The sequence below is a fragment of the Natrix helvetica genome (genome assembly GCF_964273705.1).
Source record: "Natrix helvetica genome assembly, chromosome: Z".
NCBI classification, from domain to species: Eukaryota; Metazoa; Chordata; class Lepidosauria; order Squamata; family Natricidae; genus Natrix; species Natrix helvetica.
In genome coordinates this window covers 75,357,207-75,382,097 of record NC_138554.1, presented here as the reverse complement: position 1 = coordinate 75,382,097, position 24,891 = coordinate 75,357,207, and the positions used below count along the sequence as shown (strand labels likewise).

At 39.6% G+C, this 24,891-nt stretch overlaps 1 protein-coding gene across 3 annotated transcripts in view; it reads right to left on the bottom strand.

The window, feature by feature from the left end:
- The window catches only part of TBX20 (T-box transcription factor 20), a 73,358-nt gene extending 49,671 nt beyond the window's left edge, over window positions 1-23,687 (bottom strand). For all 3 annotated transcript variants that reach the window (XM_081931909.1, XM_081931907.1, XM_081931908.1), the window contains exons 1-5: window positions 23,339-23,687; window positions 17,609-17,849; window positions 11,429-11,593; window positions 7,366-7,474; window positions 6,150-6,308 (exon numbers count right to left, since the gene is read on the bottom strand). In XM_081931909.1, coding sequence (XP_081788035.1) covers window positions 6,150-6,308; window positions 7,366-7,474; window positions 11,429-11,593; window positions 17,609-17,849; window positions 23,339-23,465 — 801 coding nt within the window. In that variant the 5' untranslated portion in view covers window positions 23,466-23,687. The remainder of the gene's footprint in view (window positions 1-6,149; window positions 6,309-7,365; window positions 7,475-11,428; window positions 11,594-17,608; window positions 17,850-23,338) is intronic.
- Window positions 23,688-24,891: the final 1,204 nt, after the last annotated feature.

The following is a 24,891-nucleotide window of genomic DNA, read 5'->3' as shown; positions in this document are numbered from 1 at the left end:
ACCTTCCACCTCACCGCCCCACAGACTGTGCAATAGACTTCAAACATGGGGCAACCTTACCAAAGCCAAAAATGTACTCTATGACTCCCAAGGAGATGATAGAATTGGGGAACTACATCGACACCAATTTAAAAAGAGGTTTTATTGAACCAGCAAAATCAAAAGTAGCGGCCCCAGTGCTCTTCAGAGAAAAGAAAGATGGCGGAGTTTGCCTCTGTGTGGATTTACGAGCTTTGAATGTGGTATGCGAAAAGAACACCTATCCCCTCCCTCTCATGAAAGATATATTAAACCACTTGGCTAAAGGCAAGATCTTCACCAAGCTGGACTTGAGAGAGGTGTATTACCGTATATGAATCTGGAAAGGGAATGAGTGGAAGACCGCTTTTAACACTCCCCTGGGCAGCTTCCGGTATAAAGTCATGCCTTTTGGACTACAAGGAGCACCCGCAATATTCATGCAGTACATAAATGAAGTGCTACATAACCACCTGTACCGCGGAGTACTCGTCTATTTAGATGACATCTTGATCTTCACTGTGACCCTGGAAGAACATGTGAAACTGCTACGGCAAGTCCTGAAAAAACTTCTAGCTGCCAAACTATATGCGAAATTGTCAAAGTATGAGTTCCACAAGACCTCGCTAGATTACCTGGGGTATCGTATCTCCAATGAAGGAGTAGAAATGGATCCAGGAAAAGTGAAAGTGGTGTTAGATTGGAAACCTCCAAGCACTTGCAAACAATTGAAAAGCTTCCTTGGATTTGCAAATTTTTATAGACAGTTTATTCCGACATTCGCTGAAATTGCCCTACCATTGACTGAATTATTAAAGATGGGGCCTTCCCCAACTAAGCTGAAAGCAAACCAACCATTAAAATGGACAATGGACTGTCAAAAGGCCTTTGAGAAATTAAAATGGCTCTTTGCCCAAGAGCCCATATTGCAACACCCCGAGCCAGAGTGACCATTCATAATCCAAACGGATGCCAGCAATGTTGCCATAGCTGCGGTGCTACTACAAAAGAGTAAAGAAGGCCACCTCTTGCCATGCGCTTACATCTCCAAGAAACTCACCGCTACGGAAAGAAGGTGGGCCATTTGGGAGAAAGAGGCATTTGTGATCAGGTGGAGCATGCTTACCTGGAGACATCTCCTGGAAGGGGGGGGATATACTGTTCGAGGTATGGACTGATCAGAAAAACCTCGAAGCTCTCCTTGCCCATCGGAAGTTATCCCCCAAACAAGTTCATTGGGCCCAATATTTCCAAAGGTTCAAATTTGAAATTAAACACATCCCCGCAGGAAAGAACTTGTTAGCAGATGCGCTGTCGAGAAAACCCCAGTTTGACAGTAAGAAGGAAGAAGTTGTCCACCCCATCATATCTCCTTCTCACCAAAAGGCAGCTCAAGTCACCACTCGAAGCCAAGATAAGCTGAAAGCTGAGCTAAAAGTGGCCCTCCGGACAGACCCCTGGTTCAACAACAACAAGGACATCCTAACAATGAATGATGGCATAGCCTGGAAGGGGTCCAAACTGTACGTCCCTGCAGAGATGAGACTGCAAGTGCTACAGCGGAGTCATGATGCGAAACTAGGAGGTCATTTCAGATTCCTGAAAACTCTCCACCTCGCCAGGCGTCAATTTTGGTGGCCAAAGATGAGATCAGAGGTGGAAGATTATGTAAAAAGCTGTACTACTTGTGCCATGATGAAAACCCAGCTGGGAAAGCCCCTGGACTACTACAACAAGTGGCCACCCCTAGCTGACCATGGGAAGAGATAGCAATGGATTTCATCGTCGAGCTTCCAGACAGCATCGGTAATAGAGTAATCTGGACAGTTATTGATTGGCCCCTTGGTTCACCGAGGAGCTGAGGGTGATGAAGCGCCGAAAGAGACGCCTAGAGAGCAGATGGAGATCGTCACGCTCTGAATCTGACCGATCACAGGTGAGAGCCCATTTACGGACTTACCTTGTGGCATTGAGAGTGGCCAAACATCAGTACTGTGCCACTCTTATTGCGTCCGCAGATAACCGCCCTGCCGCCCTGTTCAGAGTGACCCGCTCCCTCCTTTTTCAGAGGCTGCGGGAAGCCCCTTTACAGGGTAGAGCAGAGGAGTTTGGGGAGTATCTGCAGGACAAAATTGCACAGATTCATAGCGAGTGGGTCCCCTTTAGTGGTCCAGAAGAGACGTCGGAGGTGGGTCTTGAGGGATCAGGCTGGGAGGAGTTTGACTCTGTTACTTCCGATGATATGGACAGATTGCGTGGGCGACTGCGAGCCACCACATGTTTACTAGACCCGTGTCCCTCCTGGCTTATACTGGCATCCTGGGAGGTTACACGAGGCTGGCTCCAGGAACTAGTCAACGCTTCTCTTAGAGAGGGGTTCTTGCTGGCCGTCTTAAAAGAGGCGGTGGTGAGGCCCCTACTCAAGAAGCCTTCCCTGGACCCGGCTATATTGTCTAATTATCGTCCCGTCTCCAACCTTTGCTTCTTGGCGAAGGTTGTAGAGAGTGTGGTGGCACAACAGTTCCCACGCCACCTGGAAGAAATGGATTATCTAAACCCGTGCCAGTCTGGTTTCCGGCCCGGCCATAGCACGGAGATGGCTTTGGTCGCGTTGGTGGATGATATCTGGAGGGCCAGAGATGGGGGTTGCTCCTCCATCCTGGTCCTATTAGATCTTTCGGCGGCTTTCGATACCATCAACCATGGTATTGCATCGTCTGGAGGGGCTGGGGGTGAGGGGCACCGTTTTGCGGTGGTTCTCCTCCTACCTCTCTGGCCGAGCACAATGTGTGTTGACAGGGGGGCAGAGGTCGACCCTGAGGCCGCTCACTTGCGGGGTGCCTCAGGGGTCGGTCCTCTCACCTCTCCTGTTCAACATATATATGAAGCCGCTGGGCGAGATCATCCGTGGATTCGGGGTGGACTACCACCTGTACGCTGACGACACCCAGTTGTACATTTCTACCCCGAACCACCCCAACGATGCCGTCGAAGTGATGTCCTGGTGTCTAGAAGCCGTGCGGATCTGGATGGGAGGTAACAGACTCAGGCTCAACCCATCCAAGATGGAGTGGCTGTGGCTACCGGCACCCCGGTTCAACCAGCTGCGTCCATCACTGGCCATTGGGGGCGAGCAGCTGGCCCCCATGGATCGGGTTCGCAATTTGGGCGTCCTCCTTGATACCCAGCTGTCAATGGATGACCATGTGATGGCCGTGGCAAGGGGGGCGTTTCACCAGGTTCACCTGGTGCGCCAATTGTGCCTTCTCTGTGATGGGCCCGACCCTCTGGAATGACCTCCCCTGTGACATCAGAACAACCACTGATCTCCGCTCCTTCCGTAAGATGCTCAAGACCCACCTGTTTGGTTTTATGGGCCTGGCCTAATCCCAATTTAGTCCCTCAATTCTGTACTTTTAAATTTTTGGGGTTGTTTTAAGCTGATTTTTAATTTTTATTACCCTGTACAGCCTTATTGTTTAATAGGTTTTTAAGTGTATCTATTTTATATTAGGTTTTAATGTGGTGTCTGTACACCGCCCCGAGTCCCTTCGGGGAGAGGGGGCGGTCTATAAATTTAATAAAATAAATAAATAAATAAATTTGTTTTCCAAGCAAGCGCATTTTATCGCTTGTTCAGGCCTGCCATCCGCAAAGAAATTAGTGAAAATGTTTGTGAAACACATTTATCGCCTGCATGGGGTGCCAAAAAGGATCATTTCAGAGCGGGGAGTTCAGTTCACCTCCAAGTTCTGGAGAGAATTCCTTAAATTGATCGGGTCCACCCAGGGACTCAGCTCAGCATTTCATCCCAGCACAAATGGGGCAGCAGAGAGGACCAATGCGATGGTGGAACAATACATCCAGTGTTATGTGGACTATCAGCAAGACAATTGTCGGACTTGCTACCATTCGCCGAAGTAGCATATAATAATGTGGTCCACAGCAGTACCGGATTAACTCTTTTCCAGATTACCAGTGGCATGGAATTCGTTCCCATGTCTGAACTACCTAAAGAACCTCCCTCCTCCAGGTCTCTGAATGAATGGCTGGAGACACTAAAGAAGGGATGGGAAAATATGAAAAAGGCCCTAGTAGATGCGGCAGAAGCCTACAAGAAGCAAGCTAATAAACATCACTCCCTCCAACCTCCCTTTCAAGTGGGGGACAAAGTTTTTGTGTCTACTAAATACATAAGAATAAGGATGCCTAGTAAGAAACTAGGTCCAAAATTTCTAGGTCCTTTCCCAATAGAAAAGATAATTAACCCAGTTACAGTTCGACTCAGCCTACCCAGACTCCTAGGGAAAATTTACCCGGTATTCCATTGTAGCTTATTGAAGCCAGTAATGGGGTCTACCATAAGGCCATCCACCCAAACTCCACCTCCTCCTGTAGTGGTAGAAGGGGAAACACATTATGAGGTGAAAAAAATCTTAGATTCCAGGCTGTATAGAGGTCACTTACAATATTTAGTGCATTGGAAGGGGTACCCTTTGTCTGAAGCTACATGGGTGAAAAGTTGGGATCTGAAAGCGGATAACAGTGAAACAATTCCATGAGAAGTTCCCTGATAAGCCCAAGGGTCCCCCTGGGGGAGGCAGTGGTGGTTAATTGTGTATAGTAATTTCTACTTTTACTTCTTTTGCAGAAAACGTGTTTTTTTTTTTGAAGAGAGGCCGCCTGTCAGGCCTGCAGAGGTTCCTTTAAGAATCTTTGGCCTGCCACACTTTCTTATTATTTTCCTATGCTGTTTCATTAGTATAGCAGTTGGGAGGGGGAATAGAAAGGAGTAGATTTGTGGAATGTGTTGTTGTCATTCTTTCTAGAAGCCCAAGGTCATCTTTTGTCTCCGCACCTTGACACCTGACCAGAAGCAGAGGGGTGGAGTTGCCAGAGTGGAAGAAGATTGGACCATGTGATGGATTTATGGGTGTGGGCATAAGATCATGAACTTTCAACTGGGTGGAATTCCAGGAAGCAAATCAGAGTTGGAATTCCACAGATGGGCCAACATACGTGTATTATTAAATTGGAACTTTAAGGATGATTCTGCCTTGAACTTTGATTTATTAATGCATGGTATTTGGAACGCTGACACAATATTCAGCAATACAGCATACTAATGACTGCACCATTATACATAATGTTTTGGCTTGTACTCCCTCAGCCTGTTCCTGCAATTTTCCTAATCAAGTTGTTCCTAGTTTTCAGTTTTTGTCCAATTAATTGAGCAATCAGATATGTCTCCTGACTGGAAGAGAATAATTCAAAAGGAATCCAGGAATATTACAGCAGACATTTTTGAAAGTGAATAATTATGGCATATAATTAGATGTGACTTTTCCAGTCAACACGATATCATACTGGTTTTTATAAACCAGTCCAGGCAGAAATAGTATGGTTAGCATGACCATAAGTGTGTGTGTGCATACTTCAGACCAAAAATGTTAGGAACTCTGAGGACTGAAACATATAACCTTCTGAGGATGAGCTTACATTATGTTTCTCAACTGGTTTTGTTATGATCAATGTTTTGTGTTGACATCTACAATCACCTTATGTTAGTTAATTACAATAGCAGACTGAAGAAGGATCTCAATTTTAATTCTGAAGAAAAAACACCTAGATACCCAAATCTGATACATGTTCCAAATTTGTATAAGAGATCTATATCAGTTGTCTAGGCAAAGATCTGTGCCCAAATATTACTGAAAATATAGAGGAGAGGGGGATTTTTTTAAATATAAGAAATTGATATGTATTCTGATTGAAAGTAGCATATTCTGAGGTAAGCCTTGCCAATAATTTTTTTTGAAAAACATTAATATTGTCAGTTCTGACCCTGCATTGGTGAAGTATTTTTATGTGTTGTTTTTATCAGGTATAATATGTAGGACCAAGAAGAGAAGGAACGAAACTAGAAGTACTCTTAAATTAGGCTGTTTAATTTTAAAAAATTAAATTAGATCCCACTCAGATGTTTTGCTTATATGTAATTAAAGGAAAATAGATCATTTTGTTCTTTCTAGCCCACTCTGAGAATGTTTGTATCATTCAGCCCCTCTTTGGATAGAATTTACAAAAGAGCAACATTGATAATATTTAGTGAATTGGGTGAAAATACTCACCAGTTGGTTTTGGTAGGCAGTGACAGCTGTAAACACTGTCTCTGGGAATATAAATGTCCTGAATTCTTCAGATTTCAAATTAAGCAAGGAGGCTGTGTGATCCTTCTTTTTGATGATATGCACTCTAGGTTGATATTTATGCATTGAATTCAAAATTATCTAGTGAGGATAAAAGGAGAGAAAACACAATCAGAATCATTTTCAATCAGCAAATTATATTGTCTTATCCATAAAAACTGCTATATATAAAGAGGACAAAAAAGACATGCCAGATTCTTGCCTAGTATCAGAAGAAACCATAAATCGTTTTGGTCCTGGTCTTAGTCCTAGTCTCACTTCTACTGTACACCAATTGCTACAAATTAATTCCACTTTATGAGGTTTAGTAAGAGGAAGGATGCTAAAAGTTTTGAAATGAAGGCAGATAAAAGCCAACATCATTTTCTTCCTTAGTTTTTGTCACTCAATCAAATTCCCAGGAGGGTTTTGGAAGTCTCAGAGGTACTGGTGCCAGATAGCTTCAAAACAAAGGGTAAGATTATTTATACTTAAATTCACATTTAAATAAATAACAAGGCAATTTACATTTCTTCACATTCAGTCTTGATATACCCAGACATACAGTAGTTATCCTAAATTTGCAGGGATGCAAAATATTTTTGGCTATGTGACATATGGCATGCTGAGGAACTTGCTCTAATATATGGCAAAATCAAAGACAACTATGGTGTAGTTTCATTAAGCTGATATTATATTATTATGCAATATTATTATGTAACAATATCCCTAGACATCTAATACTTTCTTGCTTTGGTCACCCAAAAGAGTGGACTAAATGCAGGTTACATTATCAGGTTTTGCATAATTGCAGATTCCAACATTTAGACTTGTTTTATTGCTCTTCAAAACATATCAAACAAAAAGAAGGTAGGGAAAATTTTCAGGACAGAAATTTTTAAATAATTAACTGTTAGCTGTTACAGATGACTAAAAATGGGTTTTCAGAATAGAAGAATAAATGCTAAAATATCATCTGTGATGTAAGATATTGTTACATGCCCCATCTCCTCCTCTCCATGAAATTTCACAGCTTTTAAAGTTTACTTAAGAATCATAGGAACAACTATTGTTGGTTTTTTGGCATTTCCAACAGATGTAGCAGAAAGAACCTGAGGATGGAGCATTGCTTTCCCTTCTCACAGGACCAAGTACTCACATGACCATGCTGATCCAGCTCATTGTTTGTGAGTTTCACTTTTTCAAAGGATATCATTTGCTTCAGCAATTGTTCCCCAGTAAATGGAGAATCTGGATGCACATATAGCCTGGAAAGTCAAACAACAACGTTCATCAAGGCCCAGCAAGCAGAAAGAGAGATGGACAGACAGACAGACGATAGATAGATAGATAGATAGATAGATAGATAGATAGATAGATAGATAGATAGATAGATAGATAGATAGAGGCATGAAACATGAGCACTTAAACTAGTAGGCATCATCCTCAAAACTTTAATTCAGTTTGGCGAACTATTTTTAGACTATTCTCTTTAACCTACATAAAAGGAGAAAAAATAGCCAAAGAACAGATATAAATCTAAATGATACTTAGTTTTAGATGAAAAACATGTTAGAAGTAGATGAAAAGATTCAGTCATAAAATTTTGCAAGATATTTGCACTAAACAAATTTTTATTATTATTAGAAGCTTAGTTTTCTGAAAAATAATTATTTGGGTTTTTCCATTCTGAATATTATTTTTTCTTATTCTTTTCCATGGCGACTCATCTTCCCTAGTCCTTTAACAATTTCAAGTGACGATTTGTCTAAACTGGATAGGAAATACTAGTTTCATACTTGGAATTGCAGCAGGAGAGGGGTGGCTGGAGATTCAAAAAGATAAATCTTAAATAACAGTATGCTGATATTATAGTTTAGAAAGTGGAGAAGTTACCTGTGTTTGATGAAATCAAAGATATTTCCCTCCAACGTATTTCCAATCAGGATTACAACCATCTCTCAGTGTTAAAGTACATTCTTTTTATGCTCAAGATGCCAAAGATGACTTCAGGAAACTCAATAAAACTCCAGGAAAGATTTCCATTATAAATCTGGAAATCTAGCAATCTACATAAATCTACCACTAAACTATAGGAATCAGTTATCTGACTGTGTTATGATCCTACTTTATTTTCCACATTAATTTGATTATTAAGACATAGATTTTCTGGCCTTTCATGTATCAATCTCATAAAATGATAGTAGGATAATTTCATATTAGATGATCCAAGAAGACTTCTTTTACCAGCAATCCGAGCAGTGATTGATATACCAGATTCACAATGGACTTTTGGCACTTTGCATTTAAAAATATTGATTAAAAGCCTACACAAAGTAAAACATCTACAGTAAAACATCAATGCATTATTATTCATAAAAATATTATGAAGCTAAATACCACTGGTTTTTATGATCCTGATTCAAAAATAGCTTTTCTGGCATAAAGCACTTTTTTCAGTCAGAAGAAATAATATAAATTGCAATAGGGTTCATGAAGTAAAAGAATATAATATTTCCTACTTGCATAGTTTTGATCTCTTAAGGTATAGAAAATACTTCATATTTTTGCTCTGGAAAAATTCTATATCCATTTCCCTATATGAATAAGGACACAGCATGGCTTACTTACAAGCACATTGTTGATGAAACCAAGCTGCAGAACAGCAACCTCCAGTGGATTCCACTGAAATCAACAGGAAATTCTAAATAAATATGACCAACATAAAGCAGACCCACCAAATACTTCATCTACTGGTCTCATCACAAATAAATGTTTCTATTTAAGGCTATTATTCTCTGGCCCTTTAGAAAGGCTCAGGCATATTTTTATCTCTTTGAGAATGCTTAATGTTTCCGTATATGAAGTGTGTTCTCTGCTATCTTTTTGTCCAAATAGACTACACTGTTTCTCTGTCCCTGAAGCTATTCTAATCAGAGCTTGAAATAACAACACATAGGTCACATAAGCATTTTCCATTTGAGATGCAGTGGCCTTCTCCAGATGCCTTCCAATTATGAACTATAGTCACCCTTGGAAAAATAGGTTGAAGAAGCATGAGTGAAGCATTGGAAAAAGACAAAACTTAGCCTATAACATTTACTTTTGCTCCAGTCCACATAGTTTTTTATGAAGATCAAATTGGGTTTAACCATGATTGTGGTCTTGCATTTATTGGAAGAAAAGCTGGATATAAATGGCAGGGTGGGTGTTGAACTAGCAAGAACCATAGGCAATACAGATAGTTCTCTTACAATCATTCATTTAATGACCATTCAAGTTACAACAGCACTGAAAAAAGTGACCTATGACCACTTTTTACGTTTACGACTCTTGCAGCATTCCCACGGTCATGTTATCAAATTCTGGCGCTTGGCAACCACCATGTATTTACAAAATTGCAGCATCTCAAGGTCCTGAGACTATCATTTGCAACATTCTTAGGGAGCTTCTGACAAGCAAAGTCAATGAGGGAAGCTAGATTTGCTTAACAACCACATGATTGATTTAACTTCAGTTATTCACATAATAATCATGGCAAAAAAGTTGTAAAATGAGGCACAACTTACTTAAAAATTGCCTTGCTTAGCAATGGAAATTTTGGGCTCAATTGTTGTAAGTCAGGACTACCTGTATAGTCAGTACATAAACAAGAAGTAGAGTAAGGTATAGTGATTGTTCTCCTCCCCATCCACTCCCATTGACTAGTAATTGTTTGTTAGAGCAATTACACAATTTGTACAACATTTTTATCATGGATTGAAAAGAGCAAAGGATTGTTTTCTTCATTCAAGGAAAAAGTAAACCCTCTGAACTTACATTCACGCTATAACACAAAAACTCAGAAAAGATAGAAGAGATATCAGCAAGCTAGAACTCGTAAGGATGGTACCTCTTTCAGACTTTTGGTTGGGTTAATAGAGCTATTTAAACAATGACTCACAATAGATTTGTTTTCCTTGAAGGAATTTTAACTTCATGCCTGCACAGCATACTGTACCCACAAAGTTGTTTCACATGTTGACAGCAGGAAAAGAAGGATTTAATGGTCATCTGTGATGAAGCGTTATGAATGAGAATGCTTTCAAATGATGCTGGATAATCCTCATCCATTACAGAGATGGCAGTTGTAGTCCTGAAAGTTATTTCTGTATAGATGTTGCAGAGAATGCTTGAGGGTATGAATATCACCAAAGCTTACCTAAATTGGTAACTTTTTCTTTCTTTCTGAGTGCCCGTTATAAAAAAAATGAATATACAAGTCCTTCCGACATCAACCAATGAATTTAATTTCACCAACTTGAAAACCACAATCACTACTGTTTAAAAAAAACAAAAACATTTGGAAGTAAGAGCTTTAGAACCAAAGTTTCAGAACACAGATGATGATCATGAAAAGGCAAATTCAAAACTGCCAAGTCTTAATACTAGAGTCTAACTTATTCTTTCAATTTAAGCAATTGAGATTTTTAGTTTAACCTGCAATAAACTCAAATTGGAAAACGGATAAACACATCACACTAAAAATGGTCAAGGCTAATGCAATCAGAGGATAATCCAAAAGCATTATGTCAAGATTCCCCCCCTCAAAGCATACATATGGGAAAAAAAACTTTCTGAAATGGTTACGATGGAACCTATAATAAATGCAACTTCAAAGACTGGAAGTTAACAGTTTCTTAAGATTTCAGTATTTGTGAAATACATTTTGTTCCTTGCAATTTTCTTCACAATGAAACCTGCTTTGTTCAATAAAGGTTATTCTATAGTAAATGGACATAAGTAACAACCTCTCAGTTGTGCTTATCAGTTGAGACTAAAAAATAACAGAAAAGCTGATCTGAAAGATATCTAAAAAAAGAACAGCATTAATTATTTTTCTTCCTGAAAAATAAGTCACTTATTTTAATACAACAAAAATATTAAGAAAAGGACTGAATAGTTGAAAAAAAGTTATGTGACTTTGCATATTAGACATAGGCCTTTTGTTACTGATTAATTTATGCTTAGAAATTTTAAGCATTTCAATGAATGAAGAGTAACAGAAAAATATATACTGCTTCTGAGTCAGTAGAAACACAGTTTGTACCCATAAGCACTCTTTTTTTGCTTATTCAGCTCCTGATGTAATTTTTTTGAAACCAAAGTAAATATTAACAACAGAATTGTGTATGTGGGCACAAGTGGCTGCTTGCAAGTACATTATTTTCGGGTGAACTAACCTTGCAGGCAGAGGGGGGTCAGCTTTGCCAGCAACCAGCCAGGAAGATCTATGGTAGGCATATCTGTATCTCTTATTGTCCACTGGAACTATATCCATGAGCACAATGAACTTGGCTTCTGGATCCACACCAGAAAAGGAAACCCTAATGGTTGGAAACATTCTTCTGAAACAGAAAGAAAGAAATGAGAAAAACAATTTGTAAAGAGAATAATCCCTCACAACTGATTTAAGAAAAAATGGCATTGCGGCATAAGAGAGAGAAAGGGAGGGGGAGAGGGAGAGAGGGAGAGGGAGGGAGGGAAGGGGAGAGGGGGGGAGAGAGGGAGAGAGGGAGAGAGAGAGAATGTAATCTTTGTGCATTGGGGATTTTTAAAATAAGCAATTTCACCTTAATCATTATAAGGACAATGGGCTCAGACTGTGTTATAATTGACACATAAATCTGCCTTTCTCCCTTCCAGCCCTACCTGGCATACTAATTTCACAAAAAGAAGGGAGGCAGGTAAGTATCTCAGAAGACAATGGAGATTCTCAAGAATTACACTCATTTTCAAAAGAGGAATAATATACTGTAGTAATCAACTGAATAGAGACTGTGAAAACACAGAGGGTACTTTTGTTGAGAGACAGCTTATGGGCATAGAACCTAACACTGCCATCAGATGCATTTTCCTACACATCTAATTTTTCAATATAGAAATATTTATAAGTCTTGACATTGGATAAATTGCAGAAGTATTAGCCATTTAAGCTTCTATAATATCTGAAGCAAATAATTATTTTCTGTGTACTGCACATATATGAAAAACAATCTGGTGCCAGTAACTCATTATCTTCAGAAATAAAAGGAAAATTTTCAAGAGGTGGAGGAGAGTCAATAAACTTGCAGTAGGCATTTTAAAAATGTTTCAATGTTGAAGAAAATTACACATTTAATATTCCTGAATAGCTGCATTCAAACAGGAAAGTAGAAGCAAAATAAGTTTTTATTGATCTGATTAACTGGTTTTGATTTATATTTTGCTAATTTTTCAATAATTACAGAGGGGAAGCTCCTTCTTGGTATGTATTTTGGTCTGCTATTTTTTAAAATATTCCGGCATTTGCTGAATATTTTGAATTGCTGAAAAAGTGTCATAGTCCAAATTTTGAAAAGAAATATCTGAATTTCATACATCTATTGTGCAACAATTCAGTTACCAATTACCAGCTACTGGTAATTATCAGCTCCTGCCCACCTAACAGTTTTAAAACATGCACATACATAAAATGCCAATAGATTAATAGGTACCATTTCAGTGGGAAGGTAACAGCATTCAGTACAGCCAGGCTAGCCACGTGACCATGAAAAATGTATTCAGACAACACGGGCTGTTTTGATCAAGAAATGGAGATGAGCACCATGCCCTAGAGTTGGACATGACTGGACAAGAAATCCTTTATCTTTACCTAACTACCCATGTCTGCAATGGTTTCATTTTATTTACTTCCAACTTGATATAGCTAAATACACTTCTCTATTCCACACACTGCATCACTCAGGGCATTGATGAAGTAGAATCCAAACTATTAAAGTTTATGTCATACTAATAGTCCAATTACGTTAATGATTCAATATACCCCATTTCTTTATCTTCCTTTTCATTAATTTTTAGGCTTCCTTGGGTTCTTACATCTATTATGAATTATGCCTTTATAGTTGGCAGTGCCAACTACAACTCTTGCAGACCAAAAAAAAAAAAAACGTCTGCCAAACATTTATGTGAAGAAGATTCATAATTAGTATCTAAAAATTGGTGCATTTGTCTCAAACTTGCGACCAAGGTTACGTTTGAATATATTTTACAAGAATAGTTCAGATGGCCAAAATATCAGCGTATTTGAAGGACCACTCAGATGAGAAATACAAGCTGGACTGGAAAAAATGGATTGATTATATTCAAAAGAAATACCAGACTAAAAAGCTTCAATTAGCTTATGAATGAAGGCATAAGGAATATTACAATTTATTCAAAGTTAGCTGGAGAAAGGGGGAGTTAAAGCACAAGAATGGTTGAATGTTAAAATTAGTTAGCTTATGTTAGCATATGTTTGTCAAATGATTATACCCTGAATTTTGCTCTGGGAGGTCGGGGGGAGGGAGGGATGGAGACGGGGTAGGGTTGAGGGGAGGGGGAGGGAAGGGAAAAAACAATTGTAAAACTTATTAAAACTTTAATTAAAAAAAAGAATAGTTCAAACAACCGTCTCCCAGGGTTTTTTTTTAAGCAAGTAAATATTTTCCATCTGCATCTAATTTATACCTTTAATTTGGTGTGGCTTAATAACCAGTATAAATGTTTTTTAAAACAGTTTTCAATAGTTTCCCCCTACCAATATTAAACATCAGGAAACTATCTTATAAGAGAATAAAATGACAAGGAAATAGTTAATTATTATTACATTATTATTCTGAGCCCATGGAGGAAAATAATGGAGTATTAATAAGATCAGGTAAAATACTTCAATTGCCTTCCTTTGGCCAGTATCATTGATTTGCAAGGATGACTGTACCGTAAATCAGCATGAAAATAACAGAGCCAAGATTCAAAATATTCTCCCATACCACCCTCTAATTTAGACTGGGTTATTTGATTGGTTTTTCTCGAAGGCCACTATAATAGTTTTTACCATCATATTTAAGACCATGAGTAGTATTTAACTACTCAGCAGGGTTACAGAGTAAGCTGAGGCAGACAATCCAGTGAGAAATAAACAAATACTTTAAACCAGTGGTTCTCAACCTTCCCAATGCCGCAACCGTTTAATACAGTTCCTCATGTTGTGGTGACCCCCAACCATAAAATTATTTTTGTTGCTACTTCATAACTGTAATTTTGCTATGGTTATGAATCGTAATGTAAATATCTGATATGTAGGATGTATTTTCATTATTACAAATTGAACATAATTAAAGCATAGTGATTAATCTGCCAATCTTGGTTTGGGAGAAGATCAGCCAGGCTGGGATTTTCCAGGATAAAACAACCTCTCTGCCTGCCTCCAGCAGCAGTTCGTGGTTTACATGAGTTTCATTTTGTCAATTTTACTTTTTTTACATTCCGTTCCTCCACCTACCCACCCAGTTCTCTCTCTCTCTCTCTCTCTCTCTCTCTCTCTCTCTCTCTCTCTCCCTCCCTCCCTCCCTCTCTCTCTCTCTCTCTCTCTCTCTCTTTCTTTCTTTCCATTCCTCCCTCCCTTTTCTTCTTTTTTTCTTTGTTTCCATTCCCCCTCCTGTTCTTCTCTCTCTCTCTCTCTCTCTCTCTCTTTCTTTCTTTCTTTCTCTTTCTTTCTCTTACTTTATTTCCATTCCTCCCTCCCTTTTCTTTTTCTTTCTTTCTTTCTTTCTTTCTTTCTTTCTTTCTTTCTTTCTTTCCATTCCTCCCTCCCTTTTCTTCTTTCTTTCTCTTTCTTTCTTTCTTTCTTTCTTTCTTTCTTTCTTTCTTTCTTTCTTTCTTTCTATCTTAAACACAGATTAAGAAGTTGCCTTTTAAATGAGATTTTAAATGGAGGCTTAAGCTACATCGAACTGTGCTTCCATTCTGAGTGGAATTCCTCGGGATGAAAGGAATGGGTGTGTGGGGCCTGTCCTCCCCTCCGGCCTCTCCTGCCAGCCCTTCCCAGCGCCCAAAAAGCCTCCAAGCTCAGTTTAGCCTGAAGGACAGGACCGGTGGCGGGTGCGGCAAGGACAGCGTCCAGACCCAAGGTGGCTTGAATCCTAGCATGCACCTACTTGGGCGAGAGCCCGTCCCACCGCCTGAAGTGGGTGGCCCAACTGCCCTGCTGGTCTCCTACTCTCTGGGTGCCTTCAAACTCCTGTGCAGGTGGCTGGGCTGAAGTGGCACCACCGACCGTGCTCGCTTCGGACGTCTGTTGCAGCCGAGGCTGATCCACACACCGGGAGAAGCCGTCTCTCTCCCCCTTCAGCACCTTGGCCTTTCCCTGGCATGGAGACTGGGCGGGCAGCATCTGGGATGTATCCGGAGCTGGGAAGAGGCTGCTTCTCCACCCGGCGCTCTTCATGCACCTGCCGCTTCAGGATGCGCTCCTGAGCATGGCGACGCCAGTGGAGGTGGATGGTCTTAGGTGACCCCTGTGAAAGGGTCATTCGACCCCCAAAGGGGTCGCGACCCACAGGTTGAGAACCACTGCTTTAAGCTGTCCTGCAAATTTCTTTTAGCTTCCGATGGGACTCCTATATGAAGCAGATGCTAACAGCAAAAATAAGAAAATAATCTAACAAAACTAGTGATCATTCCTTTTATAATGTTATACATTTTGGCCTAAACAATGCCATAACTCTTCCATGTATGTGCAGATTGGAGTGTAGGTGGGGGGAATAACAAAAATATTGGCATAGTAGAAGTTATGTTGTAGAGTCTTTGGTATGCATCAATATTTAATGAACATTTTGGATATGATTCTGTGCAATGTTGAAAGCCTTCTAGACTCTGATGAATTAATTTTTCCAAACTATACTTTCCTAGTTGTAAATACAGTGTGTATTGAATTCCTATCATCCAAAGATAAAATATTTATTTAATCTAAAAGCAACAGGTTGTTATTATCAACTCACCAGTTGGGGCTAAGTGAACTGGTTTATATATCTAAGGTCTGGGATGGCTGTTTTGATCTTCAAAATTGTCTCAATTCTCTTTGTTGTTTTGATTGCAAGAAACTAAAAATAGCTACTTTTCTGGAAATTGCTTCTGGTAGAATTCTCTTTATAACACCTTCCTCATTTTACAAGGGTTCAATATAATCCATAAATTAGATTTGTTCCATTAAAATTATGGCTTGTTTTACAAAGATTTCCACTTTAATCCAATGATGGGTTTCTATTATTTTTACTACCGGTTCATTTGTGGATGTGTGGATGCATATGCAAAAACATCCGGGTGGGTGGGTGGAGTCTCCCGCTGCTGCTACAACAGATTTGCCCAATCTGGGCCAAACTGGCAGCAACCCACCTCTGCATTAGTTACTCTAATATTCTCACTGAAACATACTTTTCTACTTCAAATGTTACTCTAATATTCTCACTGAAACATACTTTTCTACTTCAAATGTCTTATTTTTATTTTACCCCAAATAAAAATTCATCTGAAGATTTGTAATATATATTAATATACCAATGTAGTATATCTCCTCAAAATGAAACAAAGTAGTGGGAGACAATTTCTGATGGATTACATCATACATTAATGAGAGATAGTAACTTTTCAGAGTCTGCTGTGGGTTATAAGGGCAAATGTCCAATGTATATTTATCGCTGTGAGTTTGACATCAACTATTAGTGCTTGTGTGAAACAGCCATCACAGATCAAAAACAGACTCCCCAAAAAACCCCACCATGTTATCTGACACTTCAAATGCAACACTTTTCTGTGGTGGTAATTATCCATTCAGCTGTGTGTCACTCAGTGCTGTGGTATATTAAAGCAATGACACAGTGAACAAGTCAGCACTACTTTATTGTCTGACAAGATTTCTAGCACAGACTGGATGTTTAAATAATGAGAAGGATACATCTCTGGCTTTCCTTCCAGGCTTGTTCATAGACATTTTACCCCTTTTAAACTAACTCAGCAAATGTTTTCTTTCATAAAGTCAAGTCAATCCACTTTTCATTAAAACTCCACTCAAAGCTGACTTCCTGTAGCCATGTGCCTGGTGGTGCTTTCCATGATACATATCTGAGTATGCTGCCCTTGGGAACTAAATAATAATGCTTTTTAAAAAATGTATTTATTCCTATATTTTACTGCTCCAAATACATGACACCATGCAGCATACAGACAAAGGTTATTATAAAAACAATTAAGCTGCTCAATACTATCAGACGCCTAATTAAAAACAACAACATTGCTCTTCAACAACAACAACAATTCTAGGAGCAAGGGAGACAATCATAGCTATGGGGCAGCATTAAGGTGTCAGGGCAAATAGAGAATTGAACACAACACAATGTTTATTGTATATTAGCCTGACCTAGCTGAAACTATACTAAAACTACAAATTCCAGAAATCCCAGGAATTGTCACTTCTGCTGGATAATTCTAGAAAATTATCACACATCTGAAAGTAGCAGCTGTGGGTAAGATGCCCCCAACCCTGCCAAGAAATATTCCAGTCTTACCTTCCTGATTTTGTGATTATCATCTCAGTCCCTAGTTCATGGAATTTGTCCCAAAGCTCTTTGGTTTCCAAATTGCAGGAGATCTTAGCCATCTCCTCACTAGGGATAACTGGGGTGGTGGGGATTAGTGGTTCTGTGCAGAGAGAGGAAGGGCTGCTACTGCTGCTGAAATCCCCATGGGTGTCCACGTTTGGCAAATCACTCAGAGGCTGAGGACAAGATGATTTCTCCACGAATTTCTCTGAAAAGAGGACAAAAAGAAAAGCAAGAGGTCGGTGAGAAGATCTACCATGATTTTGTGTGTGGGATGCCTGCAGGTAGCTGATATATGTTAACCTTGTCCAGGAAATGAAACAAAGGGGCCCGGACTGATCAATTTTATGCAATCAATTTGCTCCAATGTCTGATAATCGCAGCAGCTTTTATGAACTTGGCTTTTAATAAAAATTGTTAGTCAGAGAAACCAGACTCCTAATATTTTTTCCCTAGCACAGCTTTCTTCTTACATTGGGAATCAACAAGTGGGAAAGGGGTATGAAAGGGAGAAAAAGAAAGAAAGATGTCATCTAGTGAGCTTCTGCTTCTGTTTTCCAATCTTGTTGAATCTGCAAGTTTTTAATTTAAAAAATGAGCCTATTCTCCAAATATATTGGCATTTATAACCAGTTATAAGTTATAAAGAATTCTGCCCATTTCTCCAGAACAGACCAATTTACATTATTCCCCTGAGTGACAAAGCGCCAATGCCAGTGAATAGAAGGATTCATGATGATCTCTATCCCCACCCTCCAGTTGAAATTTCAAAAACAAAATCTGGCAGAAAATCCAGGAACTAACTGTTTAGTTAGAAGCATCCACTAGTTGATTTTTATCCTTGCATAGAGAAAGCTAGACTATCAGAGCAGCTACTATATTCAGTTTACTTATAGAGGTACTTACTAGTTAAACAGAGGAGCATTTATTTGGGTCAGCATTCAATAACAAAATTCTAGAGAAATTTGAGTATCTCACAAAATATTGGAAGGTCAGAATCATTCCAACAGGGAAGGTGGCTGTTATATCAATTCTTTATTGAATTGCCCAGAAGAATTTTTGATCACCCATAGCTAGTTGCATTGTGCAGCCACTTCCCTTGTGGGAAACAACTGATAAGTGAAAATAAGCCATCACTGATCCATCATTGATGGACAATGAGTGCTGCTGGTGCTAAATAATATTGTGGGAATTCCCAGAACCTTGATCAGAAAACTCATTCATTTAATTGGGGGTTGTCTTTAGGAAACCTATTGAATATATGTTACAAATCTGGTTTATTTGGCGGATGGTTTTACAGGGCAGAGACAGCCCTGTCACCAGGTGCAACTTTAACAAGCTTTAGAGATATATTTATTCATTTTAAACACATTTTCTGGAGGACAGTGAACACAGTGACATTTAATTCCAATGTCTGATACAGATTGCAGTGTTAAATATGTGGCCACTTCCCTCCAAAAGTGGCTGCTTGTAGAAGAAGCTTACTTACTGATAACTTAACCATATTTGATTCACTTGATTCCAGTTTTCTGGAAACACTGCTCAATTATAAATGAATAAAGGTGGGTAGGTTCATACAACCCATTAGCTGCTAACTTCACACAAATCTGCTTGCAAGATTGTTAGAAGAAAAGCAGAATGGAAAACCTTGCCCTGTACTTTGAGTTGTTAAAGAAAAATCTAGAATTAATATAGATGAGCCTTGTGCAAAATAATTGTAGACACATAACCTTTCAGTCAAAATGAACTCTTGAAACCTTTATTTTACTCTGATCTGACTTTCCCTTCATTAGGAAGAGGAGGCTGTATAAAATAGTGGTTAAAGTGGAGGATCAAGTCTAAAAAAACCAGATTCAAATCCTAGTTTCTACCACAAACTGACCTACAAGTGTTTAGCTCAATCTTTCGGAATTGTCAAGATAAAAAGGAAACAGAGACAACCTTGAGCTCCCTGAAGAGCAGGCAATTAAAAGACAAAACTAGAAAATAGAAAAAGAATTGGGGAGATGGTTTACTAGGTGTGGTGGTGGAGTGGGGAGAGCCAAAAAACATGGTCACTTCAACAATTGTCAAGATACAAGGCAGTCCACCTAACTCAAAGCTGCCAGAAACCATCTAGTCAACAGGTTAATGTTACTTTAAAACTAGAAATCTCTCCCAATCTCTTTAAGGACGTTGCAGGAGAAGGGAGGGGGGAGTGGCTCCTGGACTAATGGAATCCACCTTGCCTAAACACATTAGATGAGATGTGTTGGTTTCTAAATCATGGGAATCAGAGAAACAAATGAGTGAAATGTGCATTTTCTCATGAGTGATTTACAACTTCAGCTGGTTGCAATGGTTGGGTGATGCTAGAAATCACAAAGCTTTCAGCACTCTACAAATTTAGCTGAGGTGACTTTTTCCTGAGTAGATGCATACCAAACAGCAGCTTGGAAATATCTAGTGCCTGCAAAATATTAGGCCCACTATAAAGGGCTTCTAGAGAATTGGCACATCGATTAAGCAGACCAATGGCTAACGAAGACTGACTGATTTTTCTGCGATCCCTAAGACTGAAGACAATCCCAATTGCTTCGGACTTTTTCGATGTTTACTCTCCAGGAGTTTGGATTTTCCCAGGGCCGGGCTCTTGAGAAATAAATCGCTCACAATAATTCCAGATATTTGAAATTCACTTTAATGGCCAAGTCCACGTAAAAGCTGATTTCGCCTACTTTTGATCGCCTGAAATCAGCGGGGCTGAATCAGTCCAGCATGAAATTATATTCCTTTCATACTGTTATTTACCAGGAAGAAAAATAATTATCGTGTCCAAGAAATTAATGGTAATAAAGGAATTGATTTTTCTGGAACTCTGCCGGACTAACCTGGCTGAAAATAACATTGTTCACTTAAGACTTAAGCCCCGGTCCCACCTCTAACTCGGACAACAATAGAATCTTCCTGATCTCAAGCCTATACCTCAGCCTTAATTACAAATCTTTTTTAATTGAGACCGCAGTGGAATCTGAAAAGCAGAAATCCATTTCTAACCCATTTCTAACACTAGAAAACTTCGTCACGTAATCCAAGCAATTGTAAATTTAAATAAAATCTAACAGCATTAGGTCAGTATCTGCACGGGTGTGCCGCCTAGAAGATATTCAGCAGTCAGAATTTCTGATAATAATAGAAGGAATTGGATCGGGCCACTGAACCACTTAGCTCAGATCTAACTTACTTCATGCCCATCAAATAAATGTGGCAAAGCCTGGAAGGTCTATTTGGCTTAACAGGATAGGAGAAGCTTGGATGAATCTAAGAGAGCGTCCCATTGATGTAAATGGAATTGGTGTATGTGTTTGTGCGTGTGTGTGTGTGTGTGTGTGTGTGTTGGCCAGTTTCCAGATTTGGAAACAGGGAAAATACAACAGTGTGGAACCTAATACTTTCAACGAGCGGAAGCTCGCAGCTAAAAAAAAAAAAAGGACTTCGTACACAGAGATCAACAGGGACGGGATACAGTCCGTCATATCGACTTCGACAATACTTGGGCTTAACAAATAAAGCAGAATATCCCCCATCTCATTTCCCAGTCGTCCTGTATGAAGTCTAGTAGTAGATCTTAAAGCACCTCTGTATAATTTGGCTCTAATGAGTATTTGCGAGTCGATTCTGAAGTTTCTTTGATTTTTCTTTTGAAAACTGAAATGAAAGGAAGAAACTCACATTTCTAGGATCCCAGCCGGGAGAAAGACAGATATGCGATCGCCCTCTTTTATAGTTAAAAACAATAATATTCTGTCTGTCCTACGCTTATCAGAGTTCAAACCTAAAAAAAACTTTCCCAAAATTTCCTCTCCAAGAAGATAAAAGAAGCCATTTTAGAGATGTTTTTAATTCTCTAAAGTTAATTAAAAAGGAATGTTTTTTCACATAGATGTTTCATTTATATGGTCACTTTTTTAACACAAAATGTAAGTCCGAATGTCCACCAAGAGCTTACACCAGCCCAATGTCTGATTTTTTCAACATAGACCAAATGGCTAGGTGGACTGGACATTAACATTTGAACTACTATAAGTCAATGTATTTACCATACGCTAAATAAATAAAACATAAGACTTGAGTTTTTTTCCATTTCTCTTTGAAAAATGTATGAAATTTTTCTAAAATGCACTGTTTTCTCTAACGAAGCAGAAAAGAGAAGCGGGTTTTTTTTGTTTTTTGCTCAACAATGTTTGTGAACAACTCTAAATAAAGTATTGACGCTGCTATGTCAGCAAACTTTCAAAACGGAAAATTATGGAAAAAATGTTTAAAGGAAATAACTAGAGGGAATTTTGCTTTTCTTTAGGAAACCCATGGGGCGGGGATCTATTAAAGTTTATGAAAGTACCGCCAACTCATTCAGCTTTCCAGTCATTTTTTAAACGTTCGTTTCCTTAAGTTTGTACACCATTTCAAGACTGACCGCAATTTCTCTTAAAAATCATGGAAACATTTCCAAATGGAAATCTTAAGGATCTGGCAATTATGTGGCAAATCTAAAGCTCCAATCGAAATTTATTAAGTAAAAAAAATCCCCTTCAATTCAGCCAGCATTGTTTGCAATCAATTCAATTATCTTAGAACCACTGTCTGAACTTTAGTAAATACAGTGACTCGTTCTATGTGATTGCGTTCCTCTATCACCAATATAGAGCACAAAGAGTTCCAGCAATGATCTGGAAATCGGTCCTACTTGAAACTAAGGATAGGTGTTGTCACTGGACTGATTGTGGGCAGATCTTGTTTATTCAAATTATGGTTTGATCCTGTGCCTCATATTTGGAAAAAAAAGACTCACTAATTTAAATGGGACTTTCAGTGTCATTCTATGTTCCCACATCACCAGTACTCCAGATAAGTATAGGTGCCGTTATATCCATTTATGGCGGAAATGGGTATGTGTCCCCCTTACTGTAGCCTTGTACATTTCTATCGAATACCCAACATATATTAGGAGGCTGTGTGGATCCTTGCACTTTAAAAAGCAGTCAAGTCCCAGTGGGGCAGAACTTTGGTTAATTTTATAAAGCAGAAATTTCAAATAAGGTGGACAAAGAAAGCTGGGGTTTTTTGTCCCGTTTTCTTTGGCTGCCGAAGCGTGGTGATTTTGTGGGCTTGGGAGTCCCTCGCACAGGGTAATTAAAGCTTATTTTCCCATCAGTTCAACTCTTAGGAAAGGTACCCGCAAGGCCGCCTTCGTTTTGGAATTAGGTTGGGTTTTGAAAGGTAAAAGCTTTATTTCGAATTAATAAGCTCAAGCAAACATCGTCACCTTTAAATGCTTCCTTTAAATATGAAATATGAATAGCACAATTTAAAACCCAGGGCAGGTGAATTCAATAAATTCACCCTGAAGGACAGTTTTCCTCAGATACAGATTTCCTATATCTCTTGGATGTTACTTAAGTAAAGATTGTGCTAGGATCAATAGATATTCGTTAAAATTCTGCTTGTTGGGAGGGGGATCTGAAATTTTAAATTGTGTGAACTGCTTCGGTTTCATCCCCTATCATTCTCAATCATCAGGTCAAATAAGAGCGAATTCAAGATCGTCTTTAAGAGTCACAGGTTCGCTACCTATGCAAATAATTCCTCTAGATCCCACAGAAATCTCCCGCACATCACTTCCTCCCCGACGCCGGGCGATCCCGAAACTGGACTTACCCAAAGGCTTAAGGGTGTTCTCGGGACTTTCTTTCTCTTTGGGGTTTCCGCTTGACATGAGCGCTGCGATGGAGAAGGCGTTCGCACGGGAGGAGAGCTGGGGTTTGGGTGACGTGGTGTACTCCATGACTCCGAGACCGCGGTGCCTACAATAGCAAAACCTAGCCACGCTCACCTCTGACTGCTCCTTCTTTTTCCTGCACCGGCCCTGGCGTGAGCCCAGGCAAAAGTGAGGAGACCCAAGCCGACCCGCGGAAAAGGCAGCACTGGAAAGGACAAACCTCGAAAGCCGGGAAGGTTATGCGGTGCTCAATTTTTCCCTGAACCCAGAGCATGGGTTCGAGTTGGCGGCAATGAGCACTAGAGACAACTCTGTGGAGCAGCCCCTAGCTTCTCCGCCTTAATTTGTTGGCCGCCTAGATCCTATCGGCTGTCAACCAATCAGCGTCTGGCTACGTCAGGACTCCCTGATCCCAACAGAGGGGAGAAAAAGGGGAGGGGAGGGGAAGGACAGAGGACAGGAGTGCTCTCAGCTCAGCTCTGGTTGCAACGAAACCGCATCGTAGAGCAAAATGTTTTGGACCCGAATCAGCCCACTCGGGCAATTGAGCTGGTTTTTCGCTTTGCAGAAAATCAAGTACAATTGACACCCCCACCCACCTTTGAGACTGCCATCTATTTCCCACCATCATTTATCACTTGGGAATTGCTTCGAAATAAGCCCCCTTTGGATCGGTCAAACCGACTAAGCAACCGTCTTCTTCATGCAAAGTAGTCCCGTCCGCTTGCTCAGACCAAGCGCATCTGGGCTCTGGGTTTGCAGTCAGTGTCAACTTCTCAGTAATTCTTGCAATGCTACAATATTCTAAAGCAGAGATCACGTAGGCAAGATTTAAAATACATCTTCTTTCCACGGAAATCAACAGTGCTCCAATCCCGCCTAAGAAGTAACTGAGGTTTCATTCTGAAGACCTCATTTTTGGAGGATTTCTTCTTCCTACTTTGTCCTACACTTTGCATCAAATACACATGCTACTCGTTGTTTATGGAACTAACCAATGCACATATTAGGTCAACAGAACAACTATGAATAGGTTGTAAAAGCTAGCTATGGAGGGAATGGCCTCAGTCTTACAGATGTCCTAGCTAGTGTTCCTTAGTTAGCTACGGTTAAGTTGGCTGCAGCTCCTATAAATATAACCTGTCCTAACTCCTATCCAAATCGGAATGAAAGCTTTTCCTGAAGTTTAGAATTTTGCTTCAAATGAGAAAAAAATGGATTCAATTGTCTCATGTAGAAGGTTCTTTTTTGGGGGGAGGAAGCATTATATGATGTCATGAACCTGCATGAGTCAGTAAATACTCGGTCTTTCTGATGGATCCCCATCATCAGCTGCTTGGCCATTATATTCCGCATGCTCAGAAGTAATATTTAAGGTACAATTTAACTATAGTTTTCACTTATTAAGGGAAAAAAATGCTACGAGTGATTGTTGGAAGGCTGTTGTTCTTCAACATCTTTTTATTTTTAACGATCTTATTAAACAAAGTAA